Genomic DNA, 15,980 nt, shown 5'->3' with positions numbered 1-15,980 from the left:
GTCTATTCATCTGAGACTTTGTGATATGTGTATTCCTCACCACGTTTCTCTCTCAAGGATAGTTGCTATTCCTGAGTAAGAACAAAGAACAATGGCTGCTTTATTTTCTCCTTGGAATGCATTGTTGATAATATTAACTTGTTTATTGTTTAGGTTTCAATATCATTCAATAGTGGTGGCACAGGCCTTTAATCCCAGCACTTGGGAGGCAGAGGCAGGTGGATTACTAAGTTAGAGGCCAGCCTGGTCTACAGAGTAAGTTCCAGGACAACCAGGGCTACAGAGAAACCCTGTCTCGAAAAAAAAAAAAACATCACTAATTTGTACAACATACCACGTTGACATTTATAACATTATGTGTGGTCACATATATTTTACACACTTGCGTTTTTTCTATTTTAGAACTATATTGGGACAAAACAAATCTTTCGTTCACTGAATCATTTCTCTATTTAGCGTGTAATATTTTTGAATAAATGAATAGATGAAGAGAAGAGATGAAGATTTGAAAGTATGTAATTAAAAGGCACATGCCAATATTTAGAGTATTAAAATGATGCTAAAACATTAAATTCCCCTGAGATTTGTCATTTTTCATATTGGAATGCTTTGGCTTTTGGACCTTGGCAGATAGTTAAGGTTTAAAATCTAAAAATTCCTTCCAATGCATTAAAATTAGTATAAAGGTCTTTTATTCATTTTTCACATTTAATTTTGTATATTATGGTGTTATACACACTGAAAAATAAATTATATGAGACATAACATTTTCTAATCTGTATTAGTTGGGAAAATGTAAGAGAAAAGTGAATGAACTCTCCCACAGTATAATTATTAATCAGCAACAGACACCTCAAGGTGGAAGACATTATTGAATTGATGTCCACATGGTTGAAATAATTAGAGGGCATTCCCAAATTACCTTTTGTGTTTTAAAGAAATAACTCACTTAATCTACAGAGAAAACAAGTGTGGCACAGTTTAAAATGTACAAAGTATAAACTTGCATTTGAGATGCATTGAAATGGAAACTATTGCTCATAGGAAATGAGTATACAAAACATAGAGGATCTTAAATGCTATCAAAATGTCAATTAATCTTGAAAATATGAAAAATATAATTTATAACTATTTCTAAGGATTTTGATGACATCATATATATAGACTATTGACATAGAAATATAATTAAAACTGTTATATGATATCCTCTCATGGAATATTTCTTTAAAATACATACCATTCCCAGAAAAAAATCTATGGAGAAATACATTCTATTATTTTTATAATTGTTTATTCATGTATATTTATATTATGTAGTATTTTGTACAGCATAGTTTGGTCACATTCATCATTGCACAATTCTTCCCAGAGCTGTCCACTTCCTTCTCAATCAGCTTGTGTCTTTGTCCTTTTTTTGCCCACCAAGGCCAGTTTGTGCTGCCCAAATATTTTGTGTGTGGCCTTCCATTGGAGTGTGAACAGTGTACCCAAGTCTATATCCTGAAAAGAAACAAGCCCTTCTTTCTCTGGCATCCAAGAATTGCCAAGAGCTCCTAGGCTAGGGGTGTAACATTGTGTCTGAGTTTCCTCTCAGTACTGGGATTTGGTATGGCTTTGGATTTTCCTGTGCTGTCAACATTTATTAAAGATTTCAAAACAACAATATATTATATATATTTGATTGTAGAGATAAGAGAAATAAACTGTGAAATTATAACATTACTACAATCACACACAAAGAAACTATCAGAGAACAAGGATACTTAATAATTTCAAGATTATAATTCATTACATCTTAATAGAGTTCTTTATTTTTAATGTACTTTTAATTTCATTTGCTTACAGAAAATACTAGTTTGTGTACTGCACCTTTGAATGCTTGCTTTACTTGCTGGTTCCTTAGTGTATAAATGAAGGGATTTAACATGGGGACAACAGAGGTATTGAGAATTGCCACGCCTTTGGTCAATGAGGCCTTTTCTTTTGCAGAGGGATTAGCATACATGAATATACAGCTTCCATAAGAGAGGGAGATGACAATCATGTGAGAGGAACAGGTGGAGAAAGCCTTTTTCCGCTGGCTGGTAGATGGAATTCTTAAAATAGTCCTGATAATGTACATGTAAGATAAAATCACCAATGCCAAAGTGAACAGAAGAGCAACCAGAGCAACATAGAAGCCAATTACTTCTAGAAACAATGTATCTGAGCAAGACAGTTGCAAGAGGGGAAAAAAGTCACATGCAAAATGATCAATGACATTAGAAGCACAGTAATCCTGCTGGAGCAAAAGCATAAGAGGTGGGAAAACAGTCAGAAAACCAGCCAGCCAGGCACACAACACAAACAAGGTGCAGAGTTTCCTGTTCATGATGGTTGTGTAGTGAAGGGGCTTACAGATGGCAACATAGCGGTCATAGGACATGGCAGTGAGAATGTAAAACTCACACACACCCATGAAGATAAAGAAAAAGAGTTGGGCAGCACAGTTGTTATAGGAAATTGTCTTATTCCGGGTGACAATAGACCCCAGAAATCTAGGGATACATACACTTGTAAATGAGACTTCCAAGAAAGCAAAATTCCGGAGGAAGAAATACATTGGTGTTTGTAGATGGGTGTCTATGAAGGTCAAAACAATGATAGTCAGGTTTCCAATGACACTTAACATATATGTGATTAATAAAAAGAGGAAAATCACAATCTGAAGGTCAGGGTCATCAGAAAGGCCTAAGAGGATGAATTCTGTAATTTCTGTGTGATTCATATCCTCTCTCTTCTCCCCCTCCTGATGCTACTTCCTCTTCTATTTCCTCTTTTAAAGGTATTTAGGGTAAAAAATATCTGTCAAAGGAATTGAAAAATATGGCTTAGATTAATGTCATTCTAACAAATACAGTTCTAAAATATCTTCTCTACTTCATGATAATTAGATATGAACATTATTATCACGTAGTTTTAGTGTGTGTTTATGAGTGCAGCTTATTTAGTGGCCTCTTATGTATAACAGGAGGTGTAGAGAAATTTTTGTATTGTAAGTCATATCATTAGAAGATGGAATATAAAGTCAGCAATTTTTACTTCATGTCTAATTAGGACAAAGCAATGTTAACATTTGTTTAAGCAATATAAAACATGAATTTTCCTTTTTAAGTTAATGTATACATTAGTGGACTTCCTCCTAAAAACACAAATGTTTCCTTAGGTAATAACAGCTCCTATTCTTTTATATATAAGAATTTTATATACAAGAACTCAGTCAACAATTCTTAGCAAATAAAGTATTGAAAAGTTTTATCTACATTTAAGTAATTAAATTTATTTTAATAGCAATATTGTGGAATAAATGTTAAGAACAAGAGAAATTTATATATATACATATATGATTAAGATAGGGAGTGGGTGGGTTGGGGAGCAGGGTGGGGGAGGGTATAGGGGGCTTTGGGGATATCATTTGAAATGTAAATGAAGAAAATATCTAATTAAAAACAGAGAGAAAAGATAGAATTTTTAATATTATCTTATTCAAAAAATTGGGAATATATACCTTAGATATTGACTTATCTTATAATTCCATCAACATATATTACACTAGATTCTGTCTACAAAGTTAGAAATGCATGTACTGCACAGGAAAATTTTCCATTTGAGATTAAAGAGATATAACTATTTGCTTTCATTTTTCTCTAAAACAAAATTGGAAAGAGTTGTTACTTGCCTTAGGTCTTAGTAGCTCTGTCTCTTGAATTTTCCTACAGTATGTTTTCCATTTGATCATACTTTTGCTTATTTTGGAAGCTTCATGGATAGATGATCTACTTCTCGGCTTTCTTGATCCACATAAGACCACTCATTGTATAGGTCCATTCATCCACAGGGATACCCAGAAAAAGTACATAGAAAACTGTTCCCATTCATTTTCACCTATTTAGTTAATTCTCAGCTATTCAAACACAACACTAGGAGATATGATATTCTTTAGTTTTTTTGTCTTTTAAATACTAAAAATCGTTGCATCTTTATTTTATAAGGGTAGATTTTTGCTCTGAGGTACAGAGTGTAAGGTATGGCTGCTCTGCTGGACATTTGCAACACTCATAATAATCAGACTTTATTTAATTTTTTCTTTTTCATGATGACTGAACAGAAATACTTGAAACAAAAATAGATCATTAAGAAACCCTCACATATGTGGAAATCTACTCCAGCCTTCTATAATCTTAAGTAGCAGTACTATCTGTACTTATGTAGGAAATGCTCTATGTGCATCTGTTTTTACTTCAAAAACCTTGTGCCCTTGTGGACAAAATAAAGACCAGGCCATAGCTCTGCTATCTTGTAGACCATGGGGGATTTCTAGAACCCATTCTTCAATATTTCAGTAACCTCTAACCCTGCTCACCAGTAAGTCTCTCTTGAGAGTGTGTTAATCATTGTATCCCAGAGAGCACACAGTGTTGTCATCTACTAAATACCTACTGCCATTAATTACAATTGCTTCACATTTTATTCTCATCTAATAACTCATGAGCAATAAAAATAACTATGAAGTGTTCTTTCTTGAAGACCTGGAACCCTTAAACAATTGACATTTAATTATATTTTTCAAATGTAATTTTTCTATACATTTGGTGGTTTACTCTTAGTTTTGTTAGGTGCCAGGGTATCATAAAACAAAAGGCTATAATGCTGTGTTAAATATTAAAAATTAAAAAATATTAACAATTAAAGCACATTGTACTCACAATGAAACAGAAACACATTTTACAATATAATTCTCATTATATTTAATTTCAATATTCATATTTATAGATATTAGCCTTTATAATGTTTTAAACAACCTATTAAAATTTAATAAGAAATATTAAAGAACACTAAGATTTTATTTATGTGAAATTCTGGTTAATTATATTAATTATTCTTTCCCATACACTTTTTCCCAGATATTTGACAATAAAATATGTGTAACCAGATAATAAAGATATATTGTATTTATTATTTAATAACTATCATGAATACTGTATAATTTAATAACATTAATAATAAAATAAAATAAGTGTTATGCATTGTGAAAGCAACTAACCATTTAATGTAAAAGTGAGATGGTGTATATGTGATAAAATTTTTATTTTATTTTACCCAGCTTATTGAAATATGAGTGACAACATCTGTATGCATTTAAGGTATATAACATGATACTTTGATATGGATATATATGTGCATACAATAATAGCAGTCACTCATACAGATGTATATTACATGTGAGATGCAAACTTGAGAATTCTTTTAATGTGATACATATGAGGTAATGAAGCATCCTGGGAAGTGTAGCTCTACATCACAAGGATTGAGATATCTTTAACTTAATTCTTTGGAAGTAGTAAAAATGTTTTGTATTTAACCACAGGAAGACCGTTTATACTAGTGCCTCAAATGGTGCCCATGTCCTTTTCTATAGGTTAGATTTAGATTTAGAGGGTCATTTCAGGTTTTGTTTGTTTTAATTTTCAAGAAGAGTTCAGATAATAAATCTTTTCACTTCATTTGTGTTTATCAAAATACAAATTCACTGTATTCACTTATGTGATGATATACATGCACATAACTAAAATGACAGGCCTAGCTGAGTACATTTTGATCCCTGCCTTTTTGCCTTCATGTATTGCTGCTTCTACTTCTGCTGCTGCAGATGGTGTCCCCAGAATCCAGTTCTGAATTCTGAGCAGCTAACAGTTTCAGTATTCCATGTGAAGATACCCATTGTTGGGGCATGGAGACTATATTGTGTAAGCCAATCTAAATGAATCTAATTATTTATTAGATATTTTATTTACCTTTCAAATGTTATCCCCTTTCCTAGTTTCCCCTCCGAAAATCCCCTATCTTCTCCCCCCTCCCCCTGCTACCCAACCCACCCACTCCTGCATCCTGGCCCAGGCATTCCCCTACACTGGGGCATAGAACCTTCACAGGACCGAGGTCCTCTCCTCCCATTGATGACCAACTAGGTCATCCTCTGTTACATATGCAACTAGAGCCATGAGTCCCTCCTTGTGTTTTCTTTGATTGGTGGTTTAGTCCCAGGGAGCTCTGGGGGTACTGGTTAGTTCATATTGTTGTTCCTCCTAGAGGGTTGCAAACCCCTTCAGCTCCTTGGGTACTTTCTCTAGCTCCTTCATTGGGGGACCCTGTGCTCCATCTAATGGACTGTGAGCATCCACTTCTGTATTAGTCAGGCACTGGCAGAGCCTCTCAGGAGACAACTTTATCAGACTCCTGTCAGCAAGCTCTTGCTGACATCTGCAATAGTGTCTGGGTAAACAGGCAAGAACCCATTTCTCAAAATTTTACCTTTCTACACTTATATTTGTAATATAAAATTTATCATTATGTTGATAATTTAACATAGATTATTATGATGGTTTGAATACGCTTGGCTCAGGGAGTGGCATTACTAGGAGGTGTGGCCTTGTTGAAGGAATGCATTAGACTGAGGTCAGGGCCTTAATGGAAGAGTTAGAGGAAGAGTGAAGGAGCTGAAGGGGATTGTAACCCAATAGGAAGAACAGTAGTATCAACTAACCCCTCAAAGTTCCCAGAAGCTAAGCCACCAACCAAAGAGCATAGATGGGCTAAACCATGACCCACCCCAACCCCCTGCACATATGTAGCAGAGGACTACCTCATCTGGCCTCAGTGAGAAAGGATGCACTTAATCCCATAGAAATGTGATGCCCCAGGGAAGGGGGATGCTAGCGGGGTAAAGTGAGAGTGAGTGGATGGGTGGGGAAGCATTCTCTCAGAAGCAAAGGGGAAGGGGAAGAGGGTAAAGAACTCATGAAGGGGGGACCAGAAAGGGAGGCAAATTTGGGATATAAATAAATAAAATAATTAATAAAATAAAATAAAAGATCAAATATACAAAATATGAGTGGTATGCTATGCTTGTATTTTGAAAACCCCGAGGTTTTCATTTGTTTATTGATATAAGATAAGCTTGATAGTTATGCATAATTGGTTTTTAGGAAAATTGAACATCAATACTATGTAAAGTGTTTGTGACTCCTGGAGTCTTAAACTACTCCAAACAATGTCTTTGTACAGGATATCCTGATAGGCACTGATGTCATGACTTAAGCTTTGCTTCATTAGCACAGATCCGTATTTTTTTCTAGAACATGGTTCAGTTCTGTCATTTGTTTTCAGTGACTTCATTCAAATCATTTCTAGCTTAACCTCCACATAATCTGTCTAATACTGAATCCTTGAAAAATGAAAATAACAGTGACTTTATACTTTTAAATGAAATGTTTGTTACATTCTGGAATCATTCTCATGCCCTGCTTTTCCAAAATCAAAAGGTATTAACAACAATCCTTCAAATAAAGTTGGTTAAGATATGGAAATTCTATTTAATGGCCAAAGATAAGGCTTGAGGGATCATAGGATGTTCCTACTAAAGACAGAGATGGAAATTTTTAAGTGGTTGCATTTTATTTGCTATGTGTGTGCTCTGTTTTCATTAATTATTTTTTGCTGCATATGATCGAAGCATTCCTTATTACCTAAGTAACTTTTAAGAATAGTATTTTCAACTTTTTCTATATTTGCTTGTCTTTCATTCAATTAAACCTCATTAAAATTAATTGGAAAAAATTTTATAAGCTTATCTCAACAAATGTATTTCATTCATGGCATATTTTTCTTCCTATTTTATACATTTGAAGCAGTGTTCAAAGCTTAAGGTAAAACATATGTAACATCAATGGTTATTTATCTCAGGGTGTGAGAAATAGCTCTACTCATAGTTACGTGAAAACATGCCTGTCTGTATTCAGTTATCACAGGATCTGTGTCATGACACAAGAATTCTTTTGGGTCAATTTCTATTGAACCAAGTAAAACAAAGAGTCTTCATGAGAGACCACTGAGTGTTTAGAAGACTTCCTTTATTAGATTTTTTTGTTTACTATTTTCACAATTATTTTACATAACTTTTCTTAGAAAAATATTAGTCTTATATTATTGATTTCAGTAATGAGTGTATTTAATTATGAGTATTAATGCCAGTGTAAATAGAAATAAATCAAAGAAAGAAAGAGATCATTACATCCTGTTTAATAACAAATTAATAAATAGTAACAGTCATTACTGAAATGGTTTATGGCAAATATTTATTCAAAACCTCATACTTTAATTTCATTAACTAGCTTCTATAATTAACCAGAGATGAAAGAAAAGATAACAACAAAACTGTTATATTGAAACACTGTTTATTTGCTATTTAAGATGTTAGAGGATGAGTTTGATTTCACAGAAATATATATATATAGGCTTTTCCTTCAGAGAGAGCTAGAGAAAGGCACAAACAGGCATTGAAGAGACTTGTGATACTGGACAAATGGCTTAATGTCATTAAGGGTCAGTTACTCTGCTTAAAATAGTGGTGTATTTACAAGAGATATTTTTAAATTATTTCATTAAATAAATAATTGTTCTCCATAAATGTGTGGCTCCCAGGCTCCAAGAATAAGTATTGGTACTAGTTATTTCCTTTTTCCAGTTGTAATTCTCAACTTTGTGAGGGTTATTCATAGCACTTTGGGTTTTTTGTTTTTTTTTTTGTTTTTTTTTTTTAGCATTATTTTTTCTAGTTAGTATAAATGTTTAAAAGATAAACTTTTTACTCTATTTTTTTTTAAGTCAAAGGTCCCTTAACTCACTTGTCAAGGAAATGGTCAACCAGGAAATGGCAGGGAGGGGCCGAATCCACATAGAACTAGACAAGCAGAGTTCAATAGTGAGTGCACTGAGATGGGAGGGGATACCAAAGGAGAGGAGTACCTTAAAAAGACACAGCCACTCCTATCCCACATAAACTGGGTACCTGAGAATATTTTGGTTTGTTTTAATTAAAGAGGAATAAAAGACCAAAAGTAGTTGATGGAGGGAGGTGGATAGTCCAGAGAATAGAAGAGACATTTGTCATTTGGGCAAAATTATTACCCTCCATCTGCTTGTATCCCCCTCAGCTTCTCTGCCAAGAAAAGGGCAACCTACAAAACACATGAACAATTATGAGACTCCTATGTGCTTCAGGCAAGGGGTGGATAAAAAGAAAAGGTTTGCCCTCTGAGAAGATGAGTTGTCTGTCTAGTTTCTCTGAAAGGGTGCACTGATGCTTGACCTCCACCTAGCTTCTTTATAATTCATGCTTGATTCCTGTCCGTTTCTTCTTGATGCCATCTTTGGAGCTGGTATATGTCATTTTGCTCTTACGGATTGTATACCCTGGTCCAGCAGCATCTTCAGGAAGCAGGTTTAGCATCATCCACAGTTTGTCCCTGAGACCTTGGTGATGTTGCTTTGCCCTCCTCCCTGATACTCAGGCAGAAATGCACTACCTCTGGTACTTCATCACTTCCTCTGTGCTTGAGCACCACCGCATCGATGGCACCATCAGAGACAACCACACCTGAGGCTTCCAGAAGCAAAAGAGAGAAAAGGAGAGCCACAGAACTGAGCCATCTTAGCTGCTGCTGGGATCCAGCAAAATTGAAATTTTTCAACTCATTTGCACTTAGAAAAATATGATTATTAACAAATGAAGCATTATTATTACTCAGAGAAACATCATGATATACATTAATTCATATAGCTAGCATTTGTCATATACCTAGCCATTATCAAATATAATCTCTGATAACCCTTAAAAACAGTTCTACATAACCTGTAATTCAATAAAACACAGACACAAAATAATAAGTCCTGCTTTTTCATTAAAAAAGGAACATATTGATATAATAAAACAAAGCATATATTCTATAAGCTTCTAATTATATCAAGCTTAAAAATAAAGTCTGATGTAATATATTCAGTTTGATTAAGTGTTGAGCTATTAGCTAATGAGTACATGTTGATGTTCAAATCTTCCACTCTCTTCTGTATGTTTGATATTTCTCCAATTTTCACAGTTTTACTAATATTCAGAATGACTGGAATAATGAATATTAGCTAATGCCAGTTATCTAAGTGAAACCAACAATTCTAAAAAGCATCTATTATCACTTTCTCTGAAATACTTTTTTATTATTGTAAATGTTTCTGTATTGGTTTCCTTATTTTATTGAGTTGGACATATTTGACTAAAGAAAAACTAGCAAAAGAAGAAAAACAAAGAAAAATATCAGAAAGGTCTTTTAAAATTATTTGACATGTTTCTACATATAGTTTATCTACTCTTTCTGCAGCCTGCTCAAGGAACTAATTTAAACCACCAAAATAGCCATAAAGGAGATATAAACAAAATACAAAGAATATAAAACATAATATACATTTGTTTCAAATTAGAGCTAAAAACTTCAGAGAGAGTGGCCAATGAGATTAAGAAGTAAATAATAAGCTTATAATTCCAAGTATGAGTGTATTTCTGGAAGACAGAGATAGCAAAAATCCGTAATCTGAATTAATACACAAGGTTACACTGTAGTTTTGACTTGGGAATCTGCTATAATGTACTAAAATTCAGCATCTCCATTCCTTTTACATTTCCTTCATTTAAGAAGATTTGTTTCTACCACTTAAGTTTCATGTTTTCCTGCTCAACCTCTTACTCCACAGCCATGACAGTTTATGAGTCATTTGTTTTGATTGGTTGCCATTTATATGTCCAGTGAAATATGAGAGATTAGTTTGTACATTTAAGAGAACATAATGATATAGGCACACTCAAAGAAGGTAGATGCTGAAAAAAATAGTGCAAAGCCTTACTAAAATCTATGAAACATAAAAATAGAGAAAATACTAAATTTTGTTTCATTTTAAAATTGCACTATCATAATGGGTATTGTTGTTCTGAAAATTATGTTTTCCCATGGAGCCATGAAGATTAAATAAGATATAGAATAAAATATACTCAGGCAAAAGATGATATAGAATGAGTGTTTTATAAATCTCCTTGTACTGTGGAAGAAATTCTCCTCAGATTTCTATGTCTAGTCAGAATAATTATGACTAACCCTTTTCTATATTCTACAACCAAATACAACTCAACACAGACAACATAAAATATTGGCTACAACATATACTTTTCGAATAACTACAAAATAGGGAATATCATGAGCTTCTAAATAGAAAAATACATTATATAAGTGTAAATTTAGAGAGATTTCTTTAAAATATTGATCTCATGAAATACTACTATAATTTTATATTAGTGTAAAAGAAAAATTCAGTGTGAGATTATCAAGACAGTGTCTAAGCTTACATATCAAGAGTGTAATCCCAGCACTTGGGAGGCAGAGGCAGGCAGATTTCTGAGTTCTAGGCCAACCTGGTCTATAAAGTGAGTTCCAGGACAGCCAAGGCTATAAAGAAAAACTCTGTCTCAAACACCGAAAAGAAAAAAAAAAAGAATAAACACATTAATATGTGATCTCCAGCAAATAGTTTTCTAATCAGCATTGTAAGATATTCTAGAGTCTGAATCTCAGGCTTGTGAATTCCACTTAACTTCTTCAGAGAAGAGCTCAAGAGAAATAGATGTTTCAGACCATTTTGGGCTAGGCACCAGACTGTTATATTAAAAATGAATCTAACAACAACAAAAAAAAAAAAAACAAGAAAGGAATAAGCAAATACCACAACTGTAAATCATTGCTTGCATTTAGCATTCACGAGTCTAAAAGCAACCATACTGTAGCATCTTTCAGATTAATAATAGTAAAACAAGACAAAAGTGCTCAGCAGCATAGATGCCTGAGAGATAAGGACACATGGGAGAGGACAATAAACTTCATTTTGTCTTTATGTCATTACAATATTTGTTCCTCTTAGCACGTATCCTCATTTGCTTCTATAAAGTACTACTTTATTAATCAAATCCTTGAAGGCTTGTTTTACTTGTTCATTTCTCAACGAGTAAATGAAAGGGTTCAGCATGGGAGCAATTGAAGTATTGAGAACAGCCACCCCTTTGGTCAGTGATGCCCTTTCATTTGCAGAAGGTTTGACATACATGAAAATGCAGCTGCCATAAGAGATGGAGATGACAATCATATGAGAGGAACAAGTGGAGAAAGCCTTTTTCCTCTGACTGGCAGATGGGAACCTCAGAATGGTGCTGATGATGGAGATATATGACAAGATCACTAGAGCCAGTGTGAACAGCAGAGTAATAAATGCAAAGTAAAAGCCAATCATCTCTAAACTCCTTGTATCTGAGCAGGAGAGCTGTAGAATGGGGAAGTAGTCACAGGAGAAGTGATCAATGACATTAGAAGCACAGAAGTCCAGCTTGAGGACCAACATTAATGGTGGAAAGATGGTCAGGAATCCTGCCAGCCATGAGGCAAGGACAAGAAGGGTGCAGACTTTCTGATTCATGATGAGGGTGTAGTGCAGTGGCTTGCAGATGGCAACATAACGATCGTAAGACATAGCAGTTAGAAGAAAGAACTCAGACACTCCCATGGAGATGAAGAAATATAACTGAGCCAAACAGTTGTTATAGGAAATTGTCTTGACTTTAGTAATTATTGACTCCAAAAATCTAGGGATGGAAACACTGGTGAATATAATTTCTAAGAAGGAGAAATTCTGGAGGAAGAAATACATAGGAGTCTTTAACTGAGAGTCTAGCAAGGTGAGAATGATGATGGTTAGGTTTCCAGTGACACTTAATATGTAAGCAATGAATAAAAGGATAAAAATCACAACCTGGACTTCTGGATCGTCTGATATGCCCAGGAGCACAAACTCAGTAATCACAGAATGGTTTTTCATACTGATTTACTGTTAGCAGAACCTATTGATAAAAAAGAAATAAAGGATAAATCTAATACAGAAGAATTGAAAGGTTAAATATTAGTATTACTACATACAATGAGCAGATAGAAATCTTCTTATGAGATTTTTACCAAATCTCTTCATTCCTACTAAAAATATACAATATACAATGGTTGAAATATACTGAAAATGTAAAAATCAGTAATAAAAAAATACTTCTACTTTTTCCAAAATAAGCCTTTAGATGTCAGAAAATATACATTTCTTCACAAGTATAGAATATATGATTGGTATGTCTGATGATACCATCAAACATGTAATCCTAAACTAGTCTTTAATTAAAAACTAGTTGAAATATATTCGCAGCATTCTTCAGAACAAATGCTTTTCATCCAGCTCACCCTTGTCTCTACTACACAAACTGTGTCACATAAAAAAAAGCACAGGCTGGGTTGCTTTTGAGGATTCTGGCAGTTTCATAAATAAAGCTTATTTCTCTTTAATATGCTTTATTGTTTCACAGAAACAGACTTAAGACCCAAATTCCAAAACTTATTATGGTAATCCTAACATTTCTGCGAGCAAGTTTAGCACAGAAACTACTTTAAGAAGCTAGAAGGAGAAACCTTTTAAAGCATTCTGGTTAAGTTAACATCAATGCTACACAACAATAACAGAAAGTGACCTTTTCTGGCTGGTGCAGAAATCCTGAGAGACTGGGCTGGTGAAAGGAACTATGCAAAGAGAAGCAGGTTCATAAGACACTGTGATGTCACAATATAAGGAGACAATGAGAAAACTGTACCAATCCGCTGATAATATCTGATCTGGTTTCCCTTTGGTCAACTTTAATTTTCCTAATAAGCAGATAGACTTAGTATATACAATGAAGGCAATGTATTCTCAATGCCTCTGGGATTTGCTGAATCCAATTCTACGATTCTTCTTTGACTGTAGGACACCTAGTTTATTCATTAGTAAATTTCTCCAGGCCAAGAATGAGTAATAAAAATTAATATGTGAGAATCTTGTATCATAGTAGTATATAGAAACATATCTATGTATTTCCTACGAGGTCTTCATTACCCTCAAAACTTCAAATTTACCAGCATAAAAAAAGAATATTATACCAAACATTTTATGTATTAAGCTATTTTTTAATTAATACATGTTATAAATTTCCCAAAGACAGTTATATAATCATGTCACATTAAAAATTTTGTAACTCTGACTGGTATGAAGTGGAATCTCAGGGCTGTTTTGATTTGCATTTCCCTGATGACTAAGGATGTTGAACACTTCTTTAGGTGCTTCTCAGCCTCAGTTGAGAATTCTTTGTTTAGATCTGTACCTCATTTTTTATTAGATATTTTCTTTTTTAAATTTTTTATTTATTATTTTCTTTAGACACCATTGCATACGCCAGAAAGATTTTGCTGAAAGGACCCTGATATAGCTGTCTCTTGTGAGGCTATGCCGGTGCCTGGCAAACACAGAAGTGGATGCTCACAGTCAGCTATTGGATGGAACACAGGACCCCCAATGGAGGAGCTAGAGAAAGTACCCAAGGAGCTAAAGGGGTTTGCAACCCTATAGGTGTACCTCATTTTTAATAGCGTTATTTATTTCTCTGGAGTCTAACTTCTTGAGTTCTTTGTATATACTGGATATTAGCCTCCATCGGAAGTAGGTTTAGTAAAGATCTTTTCCCAATCTTTAGTTGCTGGTTTGTTCTATTAACAGTGTCCTTTGCCTTACAGAAGCTTTGCAATTTTATGAGGTCCCATTTGTCAATTCTTGATCTTAGAGCATAAGCCATTGGTTTTCTGCTCAAGAAATTATCCCCTGTGCCACGTTCTTCCCCAATTTCTCTTCTATTAGTTTCAGCATCTCTGGTTTTATGTGGAGGTCCTTGATCCTTGACTTTAGCTTTTTACAGGGAGATAAGAATGGATCAATTTGCATTCTTCTACATGCTGACTGACAGTTGAACCAGCATAGTTTGTTGAAAATGCTGTCTTTTTTCCACTGGATGGTTTTAGCTTCTTTGTCAAAGGTCAAGTGACCATAGGTGTGTGGATTCATTTCTGGGTCTTCAATTCTGTTCCATTGATCTACCTGCCTGTCTCTGTACCAATACCATGCAGTTTTTACCACTATTGCTCTGTAATACATCTTGAGGTCAGGGATGGTGATTCTACCAGAAGTTCCTTTATTGTTAAGAATAGTTTTCACTATCCTGGGTTTTTTGTTGTTCCAGTTTGCCAGGACTAGACTCAGTTGGTCATCCCTCAACCCTTGGAGAACCAGGATCTTGGTGTTCAGGTGGGCAAGGAGTTGGCGGAGTGACAAACAGACACTGACACACAGAGAATGATGTATCTGAATGTAATTTCTCAAAGTGAGCATCAGACTTATATATTACAGAAGACAGCAAAGAAGTTAGGTGACACATCAGCCAAGGTAAATGGAAGTTATCTGACACAAAACAAAACAAAACAAAAAAATGTATACAAAAAGACTACCAGGAACCAGGCAATGTTTACAATTGACATAAGATCAGCCCTATCTAAAGTCAGCTATTGACAGGAGCCAGGTGAAGATTTCACATCCTAGTCACAATTTATGTTATTTCTCTGAGCCTTGTGAAAGCTTGCACCAGAGGGTTCTGCTCTTGTTGACCTTTTCATGAATAATGCAATACTGTAGCTCCTCCTTAAACCACAACCCTCCTTCTTCCTAGGCCACTGTAAATTCTTGCATATGGGAGTAACTTGGCTGCACTTTTAAGTGTCTGTAGGGAATCTCCATTTGTCAGAAGAACTCACCAACTTTCTTCTAAATGTAATGTAGTCTGCCATACCTGACTGTAATGAGTATCCTAAGTTTACTATTTTGAACTAGCCCTGAGATTACTAGCTCCTATCCAGCAAACTGTGAGATGCCTGATTACTAACTGTCAACACTGGGGCGTTTAGCCCAGGGCCAGCTCCAAGAAAGCCTAGGACATTGGTGAAAGTCAGGAAGCAAAATTTCAACATGATTTAGGTATTTGACAACTTATATCTCGGAGGCACCTATAATAAAATAATTCTGAAAGAAAGCACACTGATCCACTTACTGACTAATGCAAAGACAGGTTTGGAGTATTTGTGCTACAAGATGCCAAGGTTCCAGGAGAGTAAGTTTCTGTG

At 34.6% G+C, this 15,980-nt stretch overlaps 2 protein-coding genes and 1 pseudogene across 3 annotated transcripts; all 3 read right to left on the bottom strand.

The window, feature by feature from the left end:
* Positions 1-1,831: 1,831 nt before the first annotated feature.
* Olfr788 (olfactory receptor 788) lies at positions 1,832-2,767 on the bottom strand. Its single transcript, NM_146551.1, has one exon. It carries the CDS (start codon positions 2,765-2,767, stop codon positions 1,832-1,834), a length of 936 nt encoding a protein of 311 aa, NP_666762.1.
* Gm18121 (predicted gene, 18121) lies at positions 8,944-9,482 on the bottom strand (annotated as a pseudogene).
* Positions 11,845-13,521, bottom strand: Olfr787 (olfactory receptor 787). Of its 2 annotated transcripts, XM_006513658.2 has the most exons (2): positions 13,472-13,521; positions 11,845-12,805 (listed from the first exon to the last, which is right to left on the bottom strand). In XM_006513658.2, the coding sequence occupies exon 2, from the start codon at positions 12,781-12,783 to the stop codon at positions 11,845-11,847; it is 939 nt and encodes a 312-aa protein (XP_006513721.1). In that variant the 5' UTR covers positions 12,784-12,805; positions 13,472-13,521. The 2 variants fall into 2 exon arrangements, with proteins under 2 accessions (XP_006513721.1, NP_001011822.1); NM_001011822.1 differs by lacking the exon at positions 13,472-13,521 and having other exon boundaries at positions 11,845-12,783.
* Positions 13,522-15,980: the final 2,459 nt, after the last annotated feature.

The sequence above is a fragment of the Mus musculus genome, chromosome 10 (genome assembly GCF_000001635.26).
Source record: "Mus musculus strain C57BL/6J chromosome 10, GRCm38.p6 C57BL/6J".
NCBI lineage: Eukaryota > Metazoa > Chordata > Mammalia > Rodentia > Muridae > Mus > Mus musculus.
Note: the sequence above shows the minus strand (reverse complement) of the source record. Positions and strands in the feature narration are given on the sequence as shown.

Excerpts from the sequence above, each read along its gene's own strand:
- Olfr788 (NM_146551.1), bottom strand. The coding sequence starts at position 2,767 with ATGAATCACACAGAAATTACAGAATTCATCCTCTTAGGCCTTTCTGAT.
- Olfr787 (XM_006513658.2), bottom strand. The coding sequence starts at position 12,783 with ATGAAAAACCATTCTGTGATTACTGAGTTTGTGCTCCTGGGCATATCA.